At 61.7% G+C, this 24,933-nt stretch overlaps 1 protein-coding gene across 7 annotated transcripts in view; it reads left to right on the forward strand.

Annotated features, from left to right (window-relative positions):
- Positions 1–24,933, forward strand: part of ATP2B4 (ATPase plasma membrane Ca2+ transporting 4) — a 48,690-nt gene that overhangs the window by 11,491 nt on the left and 12,266 nt on the right. For 4 of the 7 annotated variants that reach the window (XM_064636145.1, XM_064636148.1, XM_064636142.1 and 1 more), the window contains exons 2-18: positions 8,793–9,217; positions 12,394–12,591; positions 13,791–14,048; positions 14,828–14,953; positions 15,204–15,329; positions 17,010–17,045; positions 18,621–18,782; positions 18,928–19,142; positions 19,235–19,477; positions 19,566–19,807; positions 20,061–20,295; positions 21,194–21,373; positions 21,599–21,686; positions 21,788–21,894; positions 23,202–23,393; positions 23,665–23,878; positions 24,288–24,499. In XM_064636145.1, the coding sequence (XP_064492215.1) occupies positions 9,022–9,217; positions 12,394–12,591; positions 13,791–14,048; positions 14,828–14,953; positions 15,204–15,329; positions 17,010–17,045; positions 18,621–18,782; positions 18,928–19,142; positions 19,235–19,477; positions 19,566–19,807; positions 20,061–20,295; positions 21,194–21,373; positions 21,599–21,686; positions 21,788–21,894; positions 23,202–23,393; positions 23,665–23,878; positions 24,288–24,499 (3,030 nt within the window). In that variant the 5' untranslated portion in view covers positions 8,793–9,021. Of the gene's footprint in view, positions 1–7; positions 32–8,792; positions 9,218–12,393; positions 12,592–13,790; positions 14,049–14,827; positions 14,954–15,203; positions 15,330–17,009; positions 17,046–18,620; positions 18,783–18,927; positions 19,143–19,234; positions 19,478–19,565; positions 19,808–20,060; positions 20,296–21,193; positions 21,374–21,598; positions 21,687–21,787; positions 21,895–23,201; positions 23,394–23,664; positions 23,879–24,287; positions 24,500–24,933 lie in introns of those variants that run through there. The other 3 variants (XM_064636147.1, XM_064636144.1, XM_064636143.1) reach the window with 2 other exon arrangements.

Raw genomic sequence — 24,933 nt, forward strand, 5'->3', positions numbered from 1 at the left:
GACTGCGCGGGAGCCCTCGGAGCACAGACGGGTACCGGACCAGGGGCACCCACCCCGTCCCCCTGGCCCACGTGGGGAGGTGGCAGGAGGGGCATTCCTGTCCCCAGCCCGTCCCCGTGTCCCCCAGGGCTGCTTCCAGCCTCGGGATCGGGATCTGAGCGTTGGATCACCCCTCCTGCTGTCCCAGCCCACCCCGGGGGCTGCAGAGGGGACTCCCCGGGGTTCCCCTGGTGCAATCCCAGCTCTGGGGGAGCCCCTGCTCTCCTGCAGCCCAGGAGCCCCCGTGGGGTCAAACCAGCTCCCTGGCTCCTGCCTCAGTTGCCCCACTGTGACCCCGAGGAGTGTCTGGCTGTGATTGCTGCTCTTTCGGTTTTTGCTCGGGACTCTTCTCCTCGCTGAGCCGGGAGGAGGAGGAAGCAGCTCGTTGACAAGGTGAGTGCTGTGCTCACCCAGGTGCCTCAGGGTGCCCTGTGGCACCCCAAGGGCTCAACCTCTCCTCCTCCTGACTTCCAGGAGAAGCAGATGCTTCTCCCGGCTGCTGCTGGGAGGAAGTGACGGGGCCTATTTTAAGCCCCCAGGGATTTTCAGGGTAGGAATCCCCTGTCCCTGTGTAATCCTGCTAAAAATACCGTGGCTGTGCCCCTGTGTCCTGGCCGGTGGCTCTCCCGTTCCCTGGGTGTTGTTTTGCCTGTGAAATCCCCTGTGCTGCTCTGGATCAGTACTTACCTGCTGGTTTTTGCTTGATTTTAAGCTAAGCTGCTCCTCTGCTTTTTGAATGAGTTGTAGAAAGGTGGGAGTCGGGATTGCTGGGATTTTCCCCCTGTTTGGGGCTGGGAGAGGGATGCTGCTGTGCTCAGGTGTGTGGCTGCCTCAGTTTCCCCAGCTGTGTAGGGCAGAGGGACGTGTGGGGAGTTGAGTCAGAGACCAACTGCACCCGCTGCTTGGGGGCTGCTCCATCCCATGGGGATCCCACGGGAGAGGTGGGAATGGCTGAGCTGCCTGGAGCATCCCTGCCTCTCCCTGAGGCTGGCAGTGAGGGCTGGGGGTGAGCTGGGTCAGGCTCTGCTCTGCCCGAGCTCCTGCCAAAGTCCCAGTGTCCTCTGGCTGTGCCTCTGCCCCAGGAATGGCTCCAGAGGTCTGTGGAGCAGAGAGAGCCCGTCCCTCGAGGCAGAGCTCCGGGCTCCTCCCGTCCTGCCCTCTGCGCCATCCTTGCTTTGGATCCTGGCCCGGTGGCCCCGTGGCCTGTGCCCTCTCCTCCAGCTGCCTGGATGCTGCTCCCAGCCTTGCTCTGGGCACCAGCACTTCTGCTGCACTAGGGGAGTCCCAGCATCCATGTACTGAGGGGGATGGAGTGTCTGCCTGGGAATAGGACCCCCAGCTGCCCATCCTGGTGGGATTGTTGGTGTCATCTCCCTTCTGCCACAGGTGCTGGGACCGGGGGGCGTCCAGGTGTGCCAGGAACTGGGAGGATCCGGGTTGGTCTGAGCGCAGGGCTGGGATGTGACCATGGCAGTGTCCATCCTGGGGGGGCTGTGAGAAGGAGTGGACAAAGTCTCATACTGGGATCCAGGGCAATCCCAGTCTGGCAGCACCGGGCATCCTGGGCTCTGCCATGTGCCCCCTCCCCAGGTACCAGGTGCCTCTGCCTGGTGCTGGTGTAGCAGGGCAGGAGGGGATGCTGTGCCCCTCCGAAGGCTGGGGGGCTGCAGGTATTTGCTGGAGCAGGACAGGCCGGATTTGCTCCCCACACTCCTGCATTCCTCCACCGGCTGTGCTACCTTGTAAAGCACAAAAGAATAATGAGAGGAGCTGGGCTGATTTAGTGCAGGCGCCCGGGGAGAGAAATACCAAGGCCTTAGATGGAAACATTCCCCTTGACAGCTCGCCTGGAGACTCCCTGCTTTTCCTTTTCTTCCAACCCCCCCTGAAATTCCTGGGCCGCTGCACCCTGGGGCGCGGGGAAGCCCGGCCGGGGGCGAGGGTGGATTCCTGAGCCCCAGCACTGAGCTGGAGCACAGCTGCTGGAGCCTTTGGCACGTGGATGTGCCGTGCAGGGGCTTGGACAGCAGCAGCCGGGGCCGTTGTGGCCCCTGGGCTCGGGGCAGCAGGTTTTGAGGTTTGGGACGGCAGGTTTTGAGGCTCGGGGCGGCAGATTTTGGGGAGCCTCGTCAGGGATCCCGGCATCCATGGTGCTCTCCTGCCTCCAGCCTCTTCCCTGCCCTTTTCTGCTGCTAATTGCTGCCTTGGGTATGCAAAAACCCGGCAGTTTTTCAGCCTTCATTAACGGGAGGCAAAATAGGAGTGAAAAAACAGAGCCAAGGCAGCTGTAATTAGTGGGCTGGTGGCAGCCGCTCGTGTTCCCTGCGGAATGGCCGGCGAAGGGATGCATTTTTTGGGGAAGGCCGCCTCTTCCTGCCTTTTCCTTGTGGTTTCCCCATGACCTTGGCCCTGGTGCGTGGCTCAGAGGTGCCATATGACCTTTTGGTCCTACAGCCTGGCAGGAGAGGAGGAGGAGGAGGATGGTGTGATGATGTGACGACGCTCCGGTTGCTCCCCCATCCCTGGTGTCCGCACCTGCGCGGGGATGAGCGTCCAAACCGGGCCAGGGAGGTGACAGCCTGTCTGGGGACAGGGTCCCCTGCCTCGTGCCCTGCACGTGGCAGCCCCCGGGCGCACGTGCCGGCGGTGGCCGCGCACGAGGGAAGCGCCGGCTGCGCTCCTGGCACCGGGCGGGCGCTCGCCCCGCTCCGGCAGCGGGAAGCGTGTGCCTGGCACAGCGTGTGGGAGAAATACTACGGGCTGTGCCACCCGTGGGCTGCCGCGATTCATGCTCTGCTCCGCCGGGGAGCTGGGGCTGGTGCCGGGGAGCTGGGGCTGGTGCCGGGGAGCTGGGGCTGGTGCCAGGGAGCTGGAGTTGGTGATGGGGAGCTGGGGCTGGTGATGGAGAGCTGAGGTTGGTGACGGGGAGCTGGGGCTGGTGACGGGGAGCTGGGGCTGGTGACGGGGAGCTGGGGTTGGTGACGGGGAGCTGGGGTTGGTGACGGGGAGCTGGGGCTGGTGACGGGGAGCTGGGGTTGGTGATGGGGAGCTGGGGCTGGTGACGGGGAGCTGGGGTTGGTGACGGGGAGCTGGGGCTGGTGATGGGGAGCTGGGGCTGGTGATGGGGAGCTGGGGCTGGTGATGGGGAGCTGGGGTTGGTGATGGGGAGCTGGGGCTGGTGATGGGGAGCTGGGGTTGGTGGCGGTGACATCCCGGGCCAGCGGCTCCTTCCCGCGCCTCTGGCAGCACGTGGCACCCCGAGCAGCAGTTCCATTGCTGCCTATGGTACCCGGGTGGTTTCGGTGTGGTGTCCCCTCCCCTTCCCACCCCGCTGGCACCTCCGGTGTCCCAGCTCGCAGACCAGCTCGCAGACGGGCGAGGTGAGGAGGAGTCGGCACCGTGTGGGAGTTGGGGAATTTTAACTCGGAGCTGCCGCTGCGCCGGTGGGAACCGCGGGGATGCAGGAGGAGGAGATGCTGCCGGCCCTGGGGGGCTGCTGGTGGGCTGGCGTAGGAGAAGCCTGGAGCTCCTTCTGGTCTCACCACAGATTTCCGCTGGGGTTGGTGCTCCTGGGCTGCAGCATCAGCCCCGTGCTCGCAGACCAGGGCACTGCTCCGTGGCTCGGTTTCCCTGGCACGGCATCGCTGCCGCTGAGCTCTGCACGGCCCCAGCACTTCCTGGGCGTTTTGCTGGCCCTTTTCCAGCTGTGGTGCCCTGGCACGGGGGGCACATCAGTCCCCCCACTCTTGCAGGATGAAGGCCGGGAGCTTCTTCCCTCTCCGCACCGCGACTGAAAAACGAGGGCTTCTTGCAGTTATTGCAGCGCCCCATCCCAGGCGTTTGGCTCTTGTGTTTTCCCACGTGTCCCACGTGTGGGGCGGGTGTCGCTGGGGGGTTTCCCGCTGTCGGGTGCTGGGGTGGCCCCACTGGGGAGGGAGGTGCCACCGTCCCCTCCCATGGCGGGCGCGCTCTGCGGAGGAAGCGGATACTGCAGTGGGAGGAGGGAACGTCCTGTGGGTGCCACAGGTGCTGCCCCGGGGAGCCCTGAGCGGGGACCCTGCCTGGTTTCGGCACCCAGAGCCCAGGGGAAGGAGCAGGGAGGGGCAACGCTGGTGTGACTGGGGAAGGGGGGACAGCTCCTGCTCCCACGCTGGTGCTGTCGCAGGGGGCTGTGAGTGGAGCTCGTGCCTGCAGGGGTCTGTCCGGGGTGTTGGGGCCTGGCCTGGTGCCCCTGTGCCTTTGCCATGGGGGGGTTGGGCTGCAGGACCAGTTTCCGGCACCGTGACCTTGGCTGCCCTCTCTGACCTCTGCGATCCTGCGCCTCCTCCCTTGGTGGCTGCCGGGGAAGCTCTTGGGCCCCGAGGGTGACAATCCTGCCTGGGGTGGCCCCCGCGCCCCTGGAGCCAGCCCTGCCCCTGCAGATCATGTGGTTTGTCATGGTGAGTCGCTCTGGTGGCTCCTGCCACCGCAGGAGGTGACAGCACCCCGGGGTCCCCTCTGGGTGCCCTCCTGGGGCGCCTGGCACGGGAAGGGTTAAGGAGGGAAGGCTTCCCCTGCCAGGGGTGTTGCTGGGAACAGGCAGCGAGGAGAGGCTGCCATCTGCACATTGCGATTTGGTGAGTGTGCAGGGGAGGGGCCCTGCCCTGGCCCTTGGGGTGCTGGGGCCCCCCTGTTTCCCGGGGAGAGGTGGGGGCTCCGCTGTGGCACCGGCTGGGAGGTGGGGGGCCCTCAAAATCCCCCAGGAGTTGGTGTTGCCTTGGTCTGACCGTCTGCTCCACGTGTCCATGTCCCTCCACCGTGGGAGATGGACCTGACTCAGCCCCAGCAGGCACCGGGGGTAGGGGTCATGCCCTCCCCGTGCCCCCCACACCTTTGAGGGCAGCGTGTCCGAGGTTTTCACCTGTTGAAACCCCGCAGGTGTGCTGGGCAGAGGTGCCAGCGCAGACCCCCCAGTGCAGGGGGCCCCACATGTCCCCTGGCGTGTCCCTCCCCACTGCAGCTGGGGTCTCTTCCCCTCCCCAAACACCTTCCCCTGATGGCAGCACCTCACGTGTCTCTCCCAGTGATGCTCTCAGCAGATGCAGCCATTCCAGCAGCTTTTTGCCTTCCAGCCTTGCTCCCACGTGGGACTGTGGCTCCCAACAGCCCATGGTGGGTGCTGAGTGCTGGTGGGGTCCATGAGGTGGGAGGGTGAGCCAGAGGAGCTGTGCAGTTTCTCCTGGGACATATCCCAGAGAGCAGGCAGGGGAAGGTGGTTTAGGCCCGTTTTTCTGCTTTAATTGGCTGGTTTGGCTTTTGGAACCCACATGTCCATCTGGAGAGTGGGTCTGTCCATGCTGTGTGCTCTGGGGCTCAGTGCAGCCTCTCTCATTCCACTGGGGATGCAGCTCAGCTTTTCAATTCCCAAAGAGAAAAATCTTAAACCCGAGCCAAGAAGGGTAATTTTGGGGGAGTTGAGGTTTTTTTTTCTTTCCATCCCCACTTGGCAACATAAACAGCATCCCTGACAGCTTTACATTGAGTTTGCCATGGCAACCTACAGCAGCCAAGTGTTTCCAACACCCCATTCCCAAAGTGGGAGAGGAGATGAACCCCGGTGGGTGCTGCTGAAGGGCAGTGTGTGGGGCTGGGGTGCTGGTGGCTTGGGGAAGGTGATCCACCGTGATCCACATGACCTGAGGTTTGTTTGCTCATGGACCTGCTCCTGCTTGTCCAAGCTGGGGTTTGTGGCTCTGGGCAGGGGATGTGGTGGCTGCTCTTGCTCTTCCTCAGCACGGTGCTCTCTGCCCTGGATGGTGGGAGATGTTCAGGCTGGAGGGGAGCTGAGCTGGGGCAGGGATTTCATCCTCATTCATGGATAAAGGGAAAAAACAGCTGAGCTTGGTCAGGGCTTGCTCCATCTCTGGTCATCTGCAGGGAGGACAGAGCAGTGCTGGGGTCTGCTCTGATGTGCTGAGCCAGGAGGATCCATGGCCTTGCCCAGGAGGATCCATGGCCTTGCCCCCATCCCAGGTGGCTGCTGCTGGCATGTGCCAGCTCCTGGTGCCACCAGTGTCGCAGCAAGGCTGCTCATGGCTTGGCTGAAGGCATCACGTGTGACAGGTCCAGCTGATTTAATTATTCCTGTCCCTCTCTGAGCACTTTCCTCTTCCCGAGCTTAAAAGCCAGCGGGTCCCTTTCCCTGTGCCAGCAGGTCCCTTTCCCTGTGCCAGGGGCCGGGGTGGGCACGGGGGATGCTCTGGTGCTGGCTCTGGCCGTGGCTGCTCTCCCTGCCAGGACGGAGGTGTCATGCAGCCGTTTATTATTCCGGGCAGGTTCGCCTGCAGCACGGCATCGGCTCCGGCATCGGCTCCGGCTCTGCCGCTCCTCGCCAGCCGCTCCCTCCTGCCCGGAGCACGCGCCTCCCCCAGCCCACAGCCCGGCCCGTGGCTCCAGACAGTCCGTGCCCCTCATCCCAAACTCCACAGCAGCCCTTGTCCTGCCCAGGGGTGTCGTTTGGGAGCTGACACGGCTCCAGTGGCAGCTCCAGGGGTGGTCCTGTGTCCGCACAGGGCGCTCGAGCTCCCCTCCTTGTTTTCTTCCCAAGGAGGCCCTCGGGGAGCACTTGTTCCTCTCCAGTGCCTGGGGGCTCTGGAAGTGAATTATTGGAGTGAAGGGCAGCCTGCTGAACGCTGCTGGAGTCATTAGGAGCTCGTTAGGATGATGGCTCTTAGGGAAGCCTGAGTGCAGCTCCGGACAGATCCTTCCCAGTTTGGCCAAGGAACGCAGGAGCCTGTGCTGGACTGGTGGGATGGGGCAGAGACAGGCCAGGAATGGGTCTGTGACCCCGGATGGGCTGGAGGAGGGTGCTCAGAGCAGACACAGGAGTCTTTCCCCCACCACAGCCCTTCCTTTCCTGAGGGGCAGAGCCAGTCCTGGGGCCGGAGCCGTGGGTGGGACACGGGCTGGTGCTGATGGTGCCGTGAGCTCCTCCAGGGGTAATTATGGACTAGGCCGTTACAGGATTAATTAACCGTCTTTCTCTTAACCTCTGAGCTCTCCTCAGACAACGTTGGTTGCTACGAAAGAGGAAAAAATTAGCGTGTTGGGGTGAGGGAATTATCTTTTTTTCTCTTAATCAGCAGGAGTCTGCTTAATTGGGCCTGCCACCTCCTGCTTCCCGCTGCTGGGAGCCAGCACGCCTTTAAATGATGGATGAGCTCAGCTCCACGAGGAGCTGTGGGGTAACCGAGCTGGGAATGGGCAGGGATGCTGGGGTGGGAATGCTGGAGTTGATCTCTGCTTTATGGGGCAGCAGCAGTGCTCTGCCCCAAGGGTGCAGGTTTGGGTGTCCCTGGACCCGCAGTGCTCCCCATCCCTGAGCTCCTTGTGCTCCCAGTCCCTCCGGTGCCTGCAGCTGGGGAACAGGACCCTCCTGTGCAGTGGCATTGCTGGTGTCCCTGGGGTTCAGCTGGTGCCTGTTCTGTCCTGATAATGCCCAGATCTGCCCTGGGTGTTGCTGTCAGGGAGCTGCTCCCAGGGGCCAGGCAGGGAGAGGTTTGCTCTCTGGGCTCTGGTGTGACTGCAGTTGGGGTCCCGTGCTGTGGGGTGAGCTGGGACAGCCCCAGGGTGTGGTGCCTGCCTGTTGGATTTGTGAGGGCTAGTGCATCCCATGTGCCCCTGGGAAGCAGGGATAGATGTCCTTCCACCTTCCTCCTGTTCTTGTCTGACTGCTTTTCTTCCCTGTTCACTTGCTCTGCCACCTCCTGACCCTGTCTCAGGCTGCTGCTGCTGCTGTAGTGGCCGTTCCTTTTGTTATTCATTTATATTGCTCTAGGAAAGACTTCATTTTCTCTGCATAAGAGCCTCCCTTGCAGGCTCTTTGCCTTTGGAGTGCCAGGAGCATCGCTGCTGGCACTGGAGCTTGGGTACAGAGCTGGGGGGCACCCTGGGTGACAAACAACACTTTTCCCCTCTGGCCTGTGCTGCTCTGCCTGCTCCCTCCATGTCCCTACTTGTCCCTAGCCCCCATCCTCTCTGTCTGGAATGCCAGCGGGGGACCCCAGATCCCTGGGGAACGTGGGAGCCGCTGGATGCTGTGCCTGCCTGGCCACGGCGCTTGGTTCAGGCATTTTTGGGACTCCTCTGTCCTCGCTGGCAGGGCTGGGGGGTTGTAAACTGGCTGGCAGGTGCTGAGAGCCGAGGCCAAGAGCTGCCTTCGAGGGCTTCTCTGAGAGGGTCATTGATGGAAAAGCCCCTGTTTTAGAGGAACTCACAGATTTTAGTGGCTTCCCTGGTCCCTGTGGTGTCTCTCAGCTGGTTCAAAGCCTGCAGGGTGCAGTGAACCCCTGTCCATGGGGGTGGGATGCTCCCTCACCTGCTGGCAGGGCGGAGGGCGGCGCTCCGGCCCCGGCGCCTGCCCGCGCAGGAAGCAGCTGTTTTCCACTGCCGAGGTGTATTTTTAACCCAGAGTGAATGGGACATTTTTCTGGGCCGGGCAGCTGGGTTTGAGTGAAGAACCACCTGGGCGCCCTTCCTGCCCGGCCCCGGCGCTGCCGGTTTTCCCCGCGGCGTGTCCGCGCCGAGCCTGCAGCTCCCTCCCGGGCCAGCTCCTCACCCCCGGGCTCTCGGGTCAAAATCATGGTGAAACCACGTTACCCCTGGCAGGTGCCCAGCCCGGGGTGCCACCGCCCCCGCTCTCCCACCCCGTGCACTGCTCCTCGGGCCTCCCTCACGCCGGTGTTTCTGTTTCCCCCCATCCCTTGTTTTCGCAGCTCCAGTTGCTGTGGTATCCAGGGAGCCCTCCTCCTTCTGCAGGAGATGCACGCTGGTCGTTGCTAAGGTCGCCTCCGCGGTAACATGCACATCCTGTTTACACCTCTATCCGGAGAAGTTGGGCTCGGTTAGAGGCACCTGCTCCCCCAGGGAAGGGACCGCACGGAGCGTCCCCCCCCCGCCGGACCCTCGAGGGAGCCGCGAGCCGGCGTCGGCATCACCGGCACCATGACGAACAACGTGGCCGACCACCACCCCGGCAACTCGGTCGCCGAAGGCAACCATGAGGGGGACTTCGGGTGCTCCATGGTGGAGCTCAGGAACCTCATGGAGCTGCGGAGCGCCGAGGCGGTGGCCCGGCTCAACGACTCCTACGGCGGCGTGCAGAACGTCTGCAAGAGGCTCAAGACGTCGCCCGTCGAAGGTGAGTGGCCGCCCCGTTGGCCTTGCCAGGTGGGTTGTCACCTCTGGAGGGTGGTGGCTCCGAGGCGTGGCCCGTGGCCGAGCTCAGCCGGCGCCGTCGTGCCCGCTGTCCATCGCGGGAGACGCCCCTCGTGTCTCGTAAAATGGTCATTTAGGGCAGAAAAGGAGGGAGAAGAAAGAGAAGCATCATGCCAGGGGGTTCCCCGGGGCGTAGCCCGGAGCCCCACGTCCCCTGGGAGGATGGAGCGGAGGCAGGATGAGCTCAGGGCTATCAGAGGGGCACGGGGGGCTCACGGCCACAGCCCAGCCGCTGCTCTGTGCCAGCCTTTCCCATTTAATAATTTAGAGAGCCAGTGGCAGGGCTGGGAGGGAGAGTGTAAAGGTTGGATGGTGCTGGGGAGGTGACTGGAGCTCTTTGAGGCATCTCAGATGAGGGATGGGCAGCACATCCCCCAGGGGTGTGGGGAGAGGCACCCAGGTCACCCCTGATCTGAGGGGATCGCAAGGGAAAAGCTGGTTGGTGCCTCTGGGCATCCCAGTTTGGAGTGGTGGTGGCAGTGACGCCTGTGGGTGCCAGGTCACCTCTGGGAGGCTTTGTGGAAGGGTATCAGGATGTCACCTCTCCTTCCCACGGGCTGGGCTGGCTTTTGGGGTCCCCCTTATCAGTGAGGCTGCTGGCTTTGGGGAGCTGCGGGTGCCTCTGTGTGGTGATGGACCCCTTCCCTGGCATTAAAGGGGCACTGGGGTGAGAGACCCCCTGATTACAGCACTGAGGGTTTACCTGGAGCTGGGAGCAGGATGTGGGGTGGGGGACGTGGCTGTGCCTCAGCTCTGAAAACTTGTGGGTTATTCTTAGTGCTGAGAGGTGGGGATTAGTGCGTTTCCAGCTGTGAGTGGGACCGGGAAGGGGAGACAATATCGGGATGTCATTAGAGAAGGGGGGGGAGTCCCGGTGGAAATACCAAGTCCAGGTCACAAAACAATGTGTTTGGTCCTGCCAAAGTGGGAACACGCTCCTTTGGGGGTGGGAGGAGAGGGGAGGGGGGAAGCAGACCCCAAAGGCTCTTTCAAGGGGAGGTGAAGGGCTGCCCTTCCATCCTGGGTGCCACTGGTTGTCAGTGCTGGATCTCGTGTCCCCAGCACATCCCTCCCTCACCCTCTTGCTCTGCAGCTGAGCTTTGCTGCCTGTCCCAAACCCCATCCTGTTGAGCCCAGAGAGCACAGAAAGGTTATTTCCAACAAGCTGGGATTTTTGGGAAGAGTGAAAGCCTGAGGCAGCTGTGTCTGATCCCTTGGGATCAGACTGTGCAGTGAGGGTCTCCCCAGCATCAGGATGGGGATCTGCTGGGTCTCTGGCTCTCTCCCCAAGAGCTGTCAGTGGCCCCCAATCCCTTGGGGCTGCTCCCAGAGGGGCTTTGGGATGGAGTGGGGTGTCTCTCTGCCAGGCACTGGCTTTCCACCTCCACATCCCCCTGTCCCCCAGCGGGGCGGTGGCTCAGTGAGTCACCCGTGGAGCATCCCCGGTGTCCCTGGGTGCCCAGTGCCAGCACACAGCGCCCTGACTCACCCGCTGGCAGGAGCAGCTCCCGGGGCTGCCGCCTCCTTCCCGATCCAGGGTGAGGATCCTGCGTGGGGGCTCCTTGTGCCAAGGCTTTGCCACCCAGCAGCAGCTTTCCCAGGATTATCAGGGACTGGTGACCGTTATGGGGGTTTGTTCTCTGCTGTCACTTGTGGCCTCTACCCAAAATTTCCAACTCAAAGCCCAATAACTGGACCCTCAGGCCCTGCAGGGGGATTTGCTGCTGCTCTTTGCCCCCTTCCCTGTGTCAGCGCAGACATTGACCCCCAGGAGGGTGGGGGGCAGCCCTGGGGTCAGGCCCGTGGGTGGGATGTGCTTTGGAGGAGCCAAAGTCTGCAGCCTGCCGTGTGCTCCTGGAGCAGCACGTGTGTGCCCGTGGCACAGCCCTGGCTCCACGGCACTTTAGCCACATTTTCCGTCCGTTCCGCCGGAGACGCTGGGCGGGAATTGGGGCCGGGAGATCCCAGGATCCTGCTGCCTCGTCAGGGCTGGGTGGGGCCGCGGGGCCGCTCTGCCAGCGCGTCCCCTCCCTGCAGCTGGGGTGGAGTCGCGGCGCAGAGGGGGGGTGCAGGGGGGGTGTGGGAACGGGATTCGTCCTGCTGCTTCCTCCTGGTTGGAATGGCACGGAGCTGGCGGGGAGGGTGTCCCCTGGGATGACACGGAGTTGGCAGGGAGGTGTCCCCTGGAATGACACGGAGGTGTCCCCTGAGTGCAAGGGCTGGGTCCCCCCGGGGGGGCATCGCTGCCAGGCTGCTCCAGGCACCGGGATGTGTCCAGGGGCCACTTACGCTGCTTCCCGGTGCATCCCGGGAGCTGGCAGCAACCCCACGGGCCATCTTAAGGTGGAGGAGAAATGGGGGGCTCGGTTAAGGTGGTGCTGGGCAGGAGGGCTTCTCTCACCTGGAACCCTATCAGCTCTTAGTGGCTGTACTGGGGGGCAGCCAGGGCATGTTTTGCCTCCCACCACTGGCTCATGGCCTGGGTGGGAGGGCTCTGAAAGGGCTCAGGCTCCCCTTTTGCTCCCCTTTTGCTCCCCTTTTGCCCCCATCTGCTCCCCTCCTCTCTCAGGGGTTGCTCCCAGCCGTGGGGAGCAGCACCCCAGCTCGGGGCTGGCCTGCTCCTTCCCTCTCTCCCACCACCCCATTCCAGCAGGACCAGCCCTTGTCTTCTCCACCAGCTGTGGGCAGGACCAGCTTGGCCGTGGCCATGGTGTGGCCGTGGGGCTGAGCTGAGCTCGGAGACGCTCCTGCTGTGCCCGCTCGCTCTCCGCAGCCGCTGCTCCTGGGAGCTGGCAGGACACAGGGATCAGGTGGCTCCGGCGGCTCCGAGCGCCGCTCCCGGTGCCAGATTTACGGCTAATTTGATGCAGCATGTAAACAAGCTGGCCAGTGCCAACTGGCATCGGCTGGCACTTGAGGCTGCAGCACTGGGAGGGTGGCTGGGCGTGCTCGCCCCGGCCCCCGTGGGTGACAGGGGCAAAGCCCTGCCTTGGCTCCCTGCTGCTGGCACCTCCTGCCCCCTGTGCTGGCACTGGTGCTGCTGGGGGGCTGTGGGGCAGCCGTGGGGTTTGCCCTCATCCCTGTCTCTCCCCCCTCCAGGCCTGTCCGGGAACCCGACCGACCTGGAGAAGAGGCGGCAGGTCTTCGGCCAGAACTTCATTCCTCCCAAAAAGGCCAAGACGTTCCTGCAGTTAGTGTGGGAGGCACTCCAGGACGTCACGCTGATCATCTTGGAAATCGCAGCCATAATCTCCTTGGGCCTGTCCTTCTACCACCCCCCGGGTGGGGACAATGAACGTGAGTGCCCGGGGTCCCTGTGCTTTGGGGGGGGACTCCCGGGAGCTGCCGTGCCCAGCCCTGTGGGAGCAGGGATTTGGGACAGGTGACGTCTGTGGAAGCTCGTGCAGATGGAGCTACATCTGCTCACCCTTTTTAGGTGGTGGCATCTCCCCATCCTTGGGGTCTTTGGTGTGGCCCTCCCCAGGGACCTGCACTGTTGTCTGGGCACCACGGGCTCAGAGCTGCTCCTTGCTGCTCCCCAAAAGATGTTCCAAATCCAATGGGTCCATCTAATCCAGTGGCTTCCCACGTCCCACAGGGCTTCTTTTTTGCTTTGGGGAGGGAGGGACAAGGCTCTCTGTCTCCTGGTATGTCCCCCTGCCCAGGGAGTGCTGTGACACCCCATGGGTGGCTGAGGATTGGGTGGGTTTCTCCTCCTGGCCCTGGATCTCGGTGTTGTTGGAGGAGTCGAGCAGGCACAGGGCTCTGGAGATGCAGGGAGATGTGAGACACAGGGAGATGTGACTCACTCGAGGGTCACGCAGCGCAGGGAGGGCTGGGTGCTGCAGCTGGAAATAGAAATAGAAGCCAGTTGTCCCAGCTCAGCCCAACTTCTGCCAAAAAGGAAAAGTGATAAAAGAGGGGGGAAAAAAAAAAAAAGCAAACCCAACAAATTCCTCGAGGGATGTAAAAACCGTCTCCTGAGAGCAGGGGAAGCCCAGGCAGCTCAGGGAGGAGGAGGGAGGAGTAACTGTTTTCCAGGCTCAGCGTGACTCTGGGCGGGTGTCGGTTGTTCAATCAGTGCCTGGGTGTGCAAATGAGTGCCTGGGTGTGCAAATGAGTGTGCCTGGGTGTGCAAATGAGTGTGCCTGGGTGTGCAAGTGAGTGCCTGGGTGTGCAAGTGAGTGCCTGGGTGTGCAAATGAGTGTGCCTGGGTGTGCAAGTGAGTGTGCCTGGGTGTGCAAGTGAGTGTGCCTGGGTGTGCAAGTGAGTGTGCCTGGGTGTGCAAGTGAGTGTGCCTGGGTGTGCAAATGAGTGTGCCTGGGTGTGCAAGTGAGTGTGCCTGGGTGTGCAAGTGAGTGCCTGGGTGTGCAAGTGAGTGCCTGGGTGTGCAAGTGAATGTGCCTGGGTGTGCAAATAAATGCCTGGGTGTGCAAGTGAGTGTGCCTGGGTGTGCAAACACGTCTGGGTGTGCAAACGAGCTCTCCCCCGGGCAGTGTGTGGGCAGTCGACGGGCGGCGTGGAGGACGAGGGCGAGGCGCAGGCCGGCTGGATCGAGGGGGCAGCCATCCTGTTCTCCGTGATCATCGTGGTGCTGGTGACCGCCTTCAACGACTGGAGCAAGGAGAAGCAATTCCGGGGCCTCCAGAGCCGCATCGAGCAGGAGCAGAAGTTCACGGTGATCCGCAAGGGGCAGGTGATCCAGATCCCGGTGGCCGAGATCGTGGTGGGAGACATCGCGCAGATCAAGTACGGTGAGTCGGGGGGTCTGCCCTGCCCCTCGGGGGTGGCTGGGCTGTGTCCTCCCCCTCAGCAGCCCAGCTGGAGGCTGTCCCTCCCCCTCAGGAGCCCAGCAATTCCTCCTCTGCTCTTCCAGCCCTGAGGGGAAGTGTTGGCTCCTCCTTTCTCTCGCAGCCCCCGTGGTGATGGGAGATGCTCCCTGGAGCTCCACTCACCTTGGCTCTGGCCCGCCTGGGCTTGGGCTGGCAGAGCTAAGCCAGGCTCTGTGCACAGCTCTGGGCTGCTTTAGTGACCTGCTGTTCTCAAAAATGGTTCGTTTTCCCAACCATGTCCTTGTTGCTGAACATTTCCTTAGCCAGGAGATGCCCGTGAATATTTCCTCAGCAGGGAGATGCAGCCTTTGGGATAAATTAGGTCCTGCTCCTTGTTTACCAGGGGGAATATTCACCCCATGCAGCTCCTGTCAGGAAGGAGACTGATCCAACATCGAGTTTGTTTTCCCATGGGGTTTTTTCCCCCCTCGGAGGTTGGAAGGTGGGATCCTGTAATGGTTTGGATGTGTCAGGAGCTTTGGGAAGGATCTGGTGTTGATTTATTAAAACTGGATGGGGAAGCACTGTCTGACTGAGTAAAATCCTCATCTTAAAAAACCCACCTGCTGCTTCTCCTCCCTCTAGATTTGGTCTGGGGCTGAATTTTGAGTCCTTTTGAAGCCTCCTCACGGGGTGGGGCAGTCAGGGGTGAGCAGTGGCTGCCCAGACCAGGCTGATCCCCCTCTGTGCTCCTGTCCCAGGTGATCTCTTGCCAGCGGACGGGATCCTGATCCAGGGCAATGACCTGAAAATAGACGAGAGCTCACTGACTGGGGAGTCAGACCAAGTCAAGAAATCCATGGACAAAGACCCCATGCTGCTCTCAGGTGAGGGTCCCTGTGGGGTGGGTGCAGGGGTGGAGAGATGGTTGGTCTTGGGTCCTGATGTTGGGGAGGTGTCCAAGGCCAGGTTGGACGGGGCTTGGAGCAGCCTGGTCTAGTGGGAGGTGTCCCTGCCCGTGGCAGGGGGTGGAAGGGGATGAGCTTTCAGGTCCCTTCCAACCCAAACCATCCTGTGATTGTGTGAGATGGGAACTGCTGTCCCACCTGTCTCACTGTGACCTTCCTGCTGTGCCAGGTACCCACGTGATGGAGGGCTCTGGCAGGATGGTGGTGACTGCCGTGGGTATCAACTCCCAGACAGGAATCATCTTCACTCTCTTGGGCGCGGGAGAAGGAGACGAGGAGAAGAAAGTGAAGAAAGGTAAGGAGATCCCCTGAACCCACCTTTTCCCTCCTTTGGCCTCTCTCCCTTCCCTGGGAAGTACCACCAGTGTGCCACAAGCAGCTCCCACACCCGTGGGCTGCAGTTGTGTGTCAGTGCCCGTGGCCCGGGCACGTATGGTGAGCTCTCGAGGTGGGGGGGTCCCTCCCTGTGCCCCTTCACCCACAGGGTGGGGCTGGTGCTGCCTGAGGAAAGCCCCCTGTGCACCCAGGCTCTGCTCCCTGGCTCTTTTGGACATGGCTCCAGATCTCTCGTCCCCAGCTGGATCCAGGCTGGAGCTGTGGGCTGGGGGGATTGAGGATCAGAGGGAAGGGTGGCTGGTGGTGCTGCCCACGGTGCTCCTTGCTGGGGAAGGTGAGTCCTGGTTGCCCACAGGGTGTTGGTGGCCCATCCAGAACCTTGAGGACTTGGCTGAGGATCTCTGCTGGCATTCCCTGAGCTCCCTGGGGAAGGAGATGAGGCAGAGGATGGCAGTAGGGAGAGGAGGGGTTGTGTGCTGGGGTGGGAGAGCAGCCAGGCAGGCTGAGGGGTTCCTGATGGTGTTCCTGATGCTTTCCTGCTGCTTATTGCCCTGCTCTGTGCCAGCTCTGGTACCAGCGCTGGGACCAGCCAGGCTTGGGAAGCTCCTGTTCTCCCGTGTCCCTGAGCCCCTGCTCGGCAGGTTTGGGCTCACCAGGAGCAGCCATGAGGTAGAAGGAGCTGGCAGGAGGGAGCTGCTGGCTGGCACTGCCGGCTGCTCAGGCGTCCCTGTGCCAGGGAGCCCTTCCCGGGAGGTGATGCCAGGCAGGGAGAGGCTTCCCGGGCTCTCCTGGCAGCCGTTCCAGCTCTGGGCTGTGTGCGCTGGGTTCCTCCAGCTCGGATCTCTGCCCTTCAGGGGCTGTGCAGCTCCTGGGGCTCAGGTGCCAGCTTGGAGGTGGGAGGAGGAGGTGACACGGGCATGGCACTGCTGTGGGAGCTGAGCAGCAGCTCGCTGGGCACCCGGGCAGCGATGCTTGGTGCTTCCCCAGCCTCCAAGCTCTGTCACTCAGCCCCACAGCAAACCTGGATTTGGGAGCAGAGTGGGACAGGGGGTCCCCCCTGTGGAACTGGGGGATGATGGGGGGGACAAAGCCATTGTCACTCGAGGCTTGTTCAGCTGCAGCCGCCCTGTGCTCCCCATTGGGGACCCCCACGTGCACACCTCGCCCACCACAGACCCTGGGGTCAGAACCCCCCGCTGTGGGTCTGGTGCTGCCCGTGGTGGGAGACAAATCCACGCCTCCCATGTGGATCTGCCTGCACCCGGGGCAGGAGGGGACCTGGAGCTGCAGGGGGTCAAGCTCTGCTTGGGGGGTTTCTTCTCCTCAAAGGTCTGAGGCACCTCTGGCACCCTCCAAGGCACTGACGGGGGTTGTGGTGGGTGCTCTGCAGGTGGGGAAGTCTGAGGCCTTGGGTTTGGGGTGCCCGGGGGAGCCGGGGAGCTCCGGAGCCTCCCCAGGGCCGCGAGCTGTGGACCGAGGCACGCGCGGTGTCCGGAGGGTGACCGTGGGCTCTGAGCCCAGGGCACGGATGCCACTGGAGCGGCCCCTCGGAGCAGGGCCCATCCCAGGCTGTCCCCCCAGCCGGATGGTGAGTGTGGGTCCACGTGCTGAGCCCCCCACCCTTTCTCTCTTTGAACAGGTAAAAAAAGCGGAGCCCCCGAAAACCGCAACAAAGGTAACCAGCCTCTCCATCCTTTGAACCAGCACCACACTAACTACTGAGCATTCCTCCTTCCTTCCTTCCTTCCTTCTTCTCATCAGTCTGTGCTCTTTGCTGCTCCGGCGGGACTCTCGCCTCGTTGTCCTGGGAGAGGGTGCAATGGTCCCGTGGCCGGTGGCCCTGGCACGGCGTTGCGGTGCCCCCTGGCACCCCAGCGTGGGGCTGTGCACCCTGGGATGAACCTGACCGGCTCCCCCCACGGCCACGGGGCCCCTGCGTGGGGAAAAGCCCTTGTGCAGGGAGGACAGGGCTCCTCCAGCAGCCTGGACCTTTGGCAGAGCATCCCTTTCTCGGGACAAATTTCACATCCTTGAGCTGCATCAGTGATCTGATGGCTCTGAAGCCCCTGGGCCCATCAGATGCTGTCCCTTCCCGGGGTTTGTGTTTGGACATGGCTGGGGGAGAGATATAGATCCCTTCCTGGTGTTCCCAGATGAAATATCCCATGGGGCCTGGCCAACGTGATGGTTGCACCCTCTCCTCCCATGGCCTCGACTCCGTGAGCGTCTCCTCACCAGTGTTTCTCACACTGTTCTTTGCAGGCTGTGGAGGAAGCCCATTTCTGCACCTCTCTCCACCTCTCTCTCTCTCTCTCTCTCTCTCTCCTCTCAGCAGTTTGAGTTTCCCTCCTTCCCGTCAGACTGTGTCCGGGTGCTTGTTCTGTCCGTGTGGGGTCTGTTGTGACGTGGAGGTGTCCGATGTGGAGCTGCCGTGAGCTCCGGGGTGTCTCGAGCCATCGAGCAGCAGCAGCCAGGAGGGGACAGGTCCCGGGGCAGCAATGGGGCCACTGCTGCTCCTCCAGCTCCAACAGCTGAGGAGGAGCCTCTCAGGGGGATTCCCACCCTCTTCCCGTCCCTCTCCAAAGCTTCCAGACTTGGGTTTCCCCAGTGCAGACTTTCAGCTGGTCTAGAGCAATCATAGGCACAGGAAGCCTGGCTGTCTTGGGTCCTAAAGGCGTGGTGGATGGCTCAGGGCTGGGATTCAAGGAGCTGGCTCCCTCCTCTTCAATCTCCATCCGAATTTCTAACCGTCCCCTCCATCTCACCCCCTCAGTCACTTCCCTGGCGAGTGATTCCTGCTGAGCTGCCCACAGGGCACTGCAGAGGTGGCACTGGGAGGGAGTGGGGATGATCATCAAGGGACTGGGGGGACTGGAGCATCTCTGGGGTCAGCCCAAAGCACTCCCAGTCTGCTGCAGGGTTAGAGGCCGGATGAATCCAGTCTCCACCCCAAAACCTGGCCAGAGGGTTTCTTGCAGCGCTGCCTTAGAGTTGTGACCAGTGCCAGTGTCACCTCTGAGGATCCCTTATCCATGGGCTGTGTAAATGACACAAAACTGCCCCATAGAGAGGTGGCAGGGCCCTGGGACACGGAGATTCCATGTGCTCGGATGCGTGTGTCGCCGGGAATGGTTCTTGGTCTGGGTTTTCTCTCTCTCTCCCACCACCATCTTTCTCAGTGGTGTCCTCCAGGGTTTCCTGGTCTCTCTCCTATTCACACGTGGTGTCTTATTTTGCCCTTGGGCTATAGCTAAAACTCAGGATGGTGTGGCCTTAGAAATTCAGCCCCTGAAGAGCCAGGAAGGGGTGGAAAATGAGGAGAAGGAGAAGAAGAAGGTGAAGGTGCCCAAGAAGGAGAAGTCTGTGCTGCAAGGGAAGCTCACGCGCCTGGCGGTGCAGATCGGGAAGGCAGGTGAGTGGCGATGGCCTGGCACGAGCCACCACCCCAGAACTGGTGGAGGAGGGCTGTCCCTGTCCCCTGTGTCCCCTGTGTCCCCTGTGTCCCCTGTGTCCCCTGTGTCCCCTGTGTCCCCTCACTCTGCCCCGTGTGTCCCCAGGGCTGATCATGTCAGCCATCACCGTCATCATCCTGGTGCTGTACTTCGTGATCGACACGTTCGGGGTGCAGAAGCGGCCCTGGCTGGCCGAGTGCACCCCCATCTACATCCAGTACTTCGTCAAGTTCTTCATCATCGGGGTCACCGTGCTGGTGGTGGCCGTGCCCGAGGGGCTCCCGCTGGCCGTCACCATCTCCCTGGCCTACTCCGTGAAGGTGAGACCGCGGCGCCGCGGGGTCGCCGGGGGTGCGACGGGGGAACTCGGGCTGCCGGCTCTGACCTCCCCACTCGTGGGTGCCCCTTGCAGAAAATGATGAAGGACAACAACCTGGTGAGGCACTTGGACGCGTGCGAGACCATGGGCAACGCCACGGCCATCTGCTCGGACAAGACGGGCACGCTGACCATGAACCGCATGACCGTGGTGCAGGCCTACGTGGGGGACACCCACTACCGCCAGATCCCCGACCCCGAAGCCATCCTGCCCAAAATCCTGGACCTCATCGTCCACGGCGTCGCCATCAACTCGGCCTACACGTCCAAGATCCTGGTGAGCTGGAGAAACACCCCCCTGTGTGTCCTCTGCAGCTCCGTCCCCAGGTTTGGCATCGCTTTTTCCCTTCCTTTCCCCTCTCCAGCCGCCCGAGAAGGAAGGGGGGCTGCCCCGGCAGGTGGGGAACAAGACGGAGTGTGCCCTGCTGGGCTTCGTGCTGGACCTGAAGCAGGATTACCAGGCCGTGCGCAACGAGGTGCCCGAGGAGAAGCTCTACAAGGTCTACACCTTCAACTCCGTGCGCAAGTCCATGAGCACGGTGCTGAAGAACAGCAACGGCGGCTTCCGCATGTACAGCAAGGGCGCCTCCGAGATCATCCTCCGCAAGTAACTGTCCCCCCTCGCCCCATCCCGGGGGCTTCGGGCTCTCGCTGCCCCAGGGACCTGTTTGGGGGGGCTGCGGGGTGGGGAGGGGAGGTGACTCTCGGGAGGTGCTGCCCTGCAGAGGGTTTAACTGGTTTTGGGTGGCTTCGGGAAGGCTGGGGGGAGCTGTGGGTCGGGGGATGCCCCCGTTTTGCAGGTGGGGGTGGCAGGGGGACATGCCACCAGTGGTGACCCTCGCCCTCCTCCCGGTCCTCAGGTGCACCAAGATCCTGGACAAGAACGGCGACCCCCGGGTGTTCAAGGTGAAGGACCGGGACGAGATGGTGAAGAAGGTGATAGAGCCCATGGCCTGCCACGGGCTGAGGACCATCTGCCTGGCCTTCCGGGACTTCCCTGGGGACGCTGAGCCCGACTGGGACAGCGAGAACGAGATCCTGTCTGACCTGACCTGCATCGCCGTGGTGGGCATCGAGGACCCTGTGCGGCCAGAGGTACTGACCCCGCTCTGCCCCAGCTGTCCTGCACCATTCCAGGACCAGGGACCCCTTTCCTGGCTGCTCAGGACCATGAGCCCCTTAGCAAGCCCAGGCACCTCCTCTGTGTCCAGCCCTGGAGTGCCCCACACCACCAGCTCCCTGCTGCTGGCATTTCTCTCCCACCCCTGGACAAAATGACCTGGTGACAGGGGGTTTCCACCCAAACTTTCCACCCCAACTGCTCCAGGGGTCTGTGCACAAGCCAGGCTGGTTCCACATGGGTGAAAGGTGGATGGAAACACCACGGAGGAGGGATGGGGGTGTTGGAGAAGGACAGGGCTGGTGGAGCTGGTTTGCCCCTCTCAGCTGCTGCCCCTACTGTGAGGGTGCCAAGCTGGCAGCTGGGCTAGTGCAATAACCCTCCCATTCCTGCCTCTGCATTCCAATTTGGAGCTTGCCCCCGTGCCCCTGCCTTGCCTGGATCTTTTCCTGATTAGATGTCCAAGTATCTGGCTCTGGGAATTGCATTACAGATGCCCCGTCTGCACCAGCTCTGGAGGCCCTTGATTCAATTTGCTAATTCCTCACTAACATCCTCTTCCCCCACCGCTCCATAATGGATAAACCCATTAGTGCTGCTGGAGTGGGGTGGGGAAGGGGGGCAAAATGCCCCTGTTTTTATGGTGGCCTGGCAATGCCTTGGCACCCGGTGCCATGGTGTGACAGGGAGGTGGCAGCGAGGTTCCCTTCCCCCTGGGGCAGCGGATGCAGGTTCCTCACCCCGCCAGAGCCCCTTTCCAGATCCTTTTAGGGAGGCTGGGAGAGGAGCTGCCTGGCTCCTCTGGGATACCCAGTGCCAAACTGAGCACCCTGCCTGTGTTCCCCCCCCCCAAACTCTGTCCTTGTCCCCCAGGTGCCAGATGCCATCCAGAAGTGCCAGCGTGCGGGGATCACCGTCCGGATGGTGACAGGGGACAACATCAACACTGCCCGTGCCATCGCCACCAAGTGTGGCATCCTGCTGCCAGGGGAGGACTTCCTGTGCCTGGAGGGGAAGGAGTTCAACCGGCTCATCCGCAACGAGAAGGGAGAGGTGGGAGAACAGCCCTGGCACTGCTCTGCAGAGGGCGTGGGTGGCCTGAATCCGGGTGGGATTCCCTCCTCTCCCTGGATAATTGTAGCTGCTGGGATGCTCAGCCAGCCAGACACAGGGTGCTTGGGGGTGAAGGTGCTGTCCTGTCCCAGCTGGAGTTTGCTCTCTGGCGGGGCAGAATATTCCAGAGGGCTCACTTCCCTTTCTCCCATTTTTGTCCCACAGGTGGAACAGGAGCAGCTGGACAAGATCTGGCCCAAGCTGCGGGTGCTTGCCCGCTCCTCCCCCACTGACAAGCACACTCTGGTGAAAGGTGAGCTCATCCCGCTCTTCCCGGGTGCTTTTCCAGCCTGATCCAGGCTGGGGGCCTGTCCCTGGGGTTTAATTTCTCTGCACTGCTTGTCTCCCTGTCAGGAATTATCGACAGCACCGTTGGTGACCAGAGGCAGGTGGTGGCCGTGACCGGGGACGGGACCAACGATGGCCCAGCCTTGAAGAAAGCAGATGTTGGCTTTGCCATGGTATGGACAGGCCGTGGGCTTTCCTTTGCTCCCTGGGATGAGAAAACTGATGGCATGTTTGGTTATTGCCAACATTGAAATTATTTCTGGACTGCTGAAACTCTTTTCCAAATCTACAGGACGGCTTAAAAACTAAGAAAGAAACCTCATCTGGAGGTTTGATTTAATTCTCATGTATTGTAATGGCCTGTTAGCAAGGGATTGGGAAGCCATTCCCTGGGAGCCTGGCTTGGGGCTGGGCTCTGTCCCACCTGGAGGGACCTTGTTGGGCTGAAGGTGACACTGCACTTGCAGAGCCCCCAGAGCAGGGACCTGCCCAGTTTATCCCTGCAGTTCTTCACCCCAGCTCCAAGCACGGTGCTGGCACTGGCTTTGGGGGTTTGCTCACAGTGGAGAGCTCTGATCTCCTGGTTTGCTGCTCTTTTTTGCCCCGTCTGAAAGAAGCAGGAAAACAAACCTGTTGTTTTTAACAGGTTTCCCGTGGATTGTTTGAAGTTTAGGGATGTGAGTGGGAGCCAGGTGCTGGGTGGAGCCTTGTGAGCTTTGAAAAAGTGAGAAATTTTGGGGGAGTGTTTTTAGGAATGTGTTAAATACCTAAGGAAATTCTGGAGCCTTTTGGATGAGCAGTAGAAAGTAGGCGACTGTGCCTCTGGAGCTTGTGCCCTTCAGCAGCCTGATCTGAGATGGGATGGGGTCTGGCAAATCCCAAGAGAATTCCTCTGGGAAAGCACCAGGGAATGGGCTCATTAAGGCCATGGCTTCGGTGCATTTAATGACTGCAGGACGAGCGCCTCAGTGTGCCCGTGGTGGGAATCACAGCCAGCCCAGTGCCCGTCCGGCTCCGTGTCCTTGGAGACGCTGCCGGTGGTTTTTGGGAGGTGGGGGAGTGCCATCACCCCGCCTGGGGCAGAAGGCCCCAGGATTTCGAGCTGCTGACCTCTCCTTCGTTTGGGATCCCACCCCTCGCGTGCAGCAGAGATGCCCAGCCTGGGATGCCCGTGTTCCCTGGCAGGAGGAGGAAGCTGTTTTCCAGCTTTGCTGCACCGTGGCCCTGTCTGGGACGTGCACAGGCACAGGCTGGAAGGCAGGGCTGACTCAGAGCCCTGGAGCTGAGCCGGTGTCTGTCCTTGGAGGCTTTGCTGCTTTGGAGCTCCGCTCTCCCGAGCGCGTTGGCGAGCGCGGGCTGGCACCGGCTGCTCTGGCTCTGTTGGATTTTCCTTTTGGGGGCTGTTTCTGGGAAGAAGCAGAGCCAGGCAGACAGAGCCTCTCTCCGTGACTCACCCCACCGCTTCTCCCCGCTCCCCAAGGGCATCGCGGGCACGGACGTGGCCAAGGAGGCCTCGGACATCATCCTCACCGACGACAACTTCACCAGCATCGTCAAGGCCGTCATGTGGGGCCGCAACGTCTACGACAGCATCTCCAAGTTCCTGCAGTTCCAGCTGACTGTGAACGTCGTGGCCGTCATCGTGGCCTTCACGGGCGCCTGCATCACCCAGGTACGGGGACGGGGCAGGAAGGGTGGGGGGTTTAACAGGTTTTCTGTGGGTTGTGAGCAGGAGCCAGGTGCTGGGCAGAGCCTTGTGAGCCCGTGTAGGGAGCTCTGAGCGAATGAGAAATGCTCTGGGGGTGTTTTCAGGGAGGTGTTAAACATCCAAGTGCAATCCTGGAGAGGATTTCAGGAGGAGGGTGGAGGCTCCTGCGGAGCAAGGAGGGAAAAGAGGGTGCTTTTGGGGGTGTGACGTGTTCTCCCCACTCTTCTCTCTGCAGGACTCCCCCTTGAAGGCTGTGCAGATGCTGTGGGTGAACCTGATCATGGACACCTTTGCCTCCTTGGCCCTGGCCACAGAGCCCCCCTCTGAGTCCCTGCTGCTGCGCAAGCCCTACGGCCGCAACAAGCCGCTCATCTCCCGCACCATGATGAAGAACATCCTGGGCCATGCCGTGTACCAGCTCACCATCATCTTCACACTGCTCTTCGCAGGTGAGCTTTGAGCCCCGAGGAATGGTGGGGGCAAAGGGAAAGGGGCAGAGCCCCAGCCCTGCCTGCAATCCCCTGTTCCTCCCCAAGGGGACCCTCGGTCTCAGCTGTCACTCAGTGAACCCTTGTTGGCCAGGACAGGGCTTGTTTAATCATGGGTGGGAAGCAGAGGGATGATGTGAAGAGGAATTTTTTCTCTGGAGACCTCTGGGTGCACGGACAGTTTTGGCTTTTCAGCATTTCTAAGGAATTCAGGGTTCGGGGGGGCGGCACAGGGGACTCCAGCCGGGTCAAGGGATCTCGGGTGATCCTGGGATCCTAATTCCACCTCCACCAGCGCAGAGCAGAAGTGAGGAGCAGGGTCTCAGCCTCTCCTCTCTCTTCCCCTCCCCAAACCCCCTTGTGTGCTCAGGGGAGAAGTTCTTTGACATCGACAGTGGCCGGAACGCGCCGCTGCACTCGCCGCCCACCGAGCACTACACCATCGTCTTCAACACCTTCGTCATGATGCAGCTCTTCAACGAGATCAACGCCCGCAAGATCCACGGCGAGAGGAACGTCTTCGAGTCCATCTACCGCAACCCCATCTTCTGCACCGTGGTGCTGGGCACCTTTGCAGCCCAGGTGAGGCTGCGGGGGCAGCGTGGCAATGGGGCGTCGGGGCCGGTGCCACGGGCAGGACCCGTGTCTGCTGCAGTCAGAGCCCACAGCTCTGTCCTGGCCCCTGGTTCTTCTCCAGCTGCTTCTTGGTGACAAAAGAACCTGGACCATCCCTGGCAGTGTTTAAGGCCAGGTTGGATGGAGCTCTGAGCAACCTGGTCTAGTGGAAGGTGTCCCTGCCCATGGCAGGGGGTTCAAACTGGATCGTCTTTAAGACCCCTTTCAAGCCAGACCATTCTGTGATTCTATGATTTGAGGTCTAGAGTGTGTTGGGAGGTACCTCTAGTGTCCCATAAAGTTCCCAGCCTCGATGTGAGGTCCTTGTTCCCCTTGTAATCCCAGGAAGGAGGGAAAAGCTGTGTGGCCTGAGGGGACCTTCTCGTGCCGTGGCTGTGCCC

The sequence above is a fragment of the Pseudopipra pipra genome, chromosome 25 (assembly GCF_036250125.1).
Source record: "Pseudopipra pipra isolate bDixPip1 chromosome 25, bDixPip1.hap1, whole genome shotgun sequence".
NCBI lineage: Eukaryota > Metazoa > Chordata > Aves > Passeriformes > Pipridae > Pseudopipra > Pseudopipra pipra.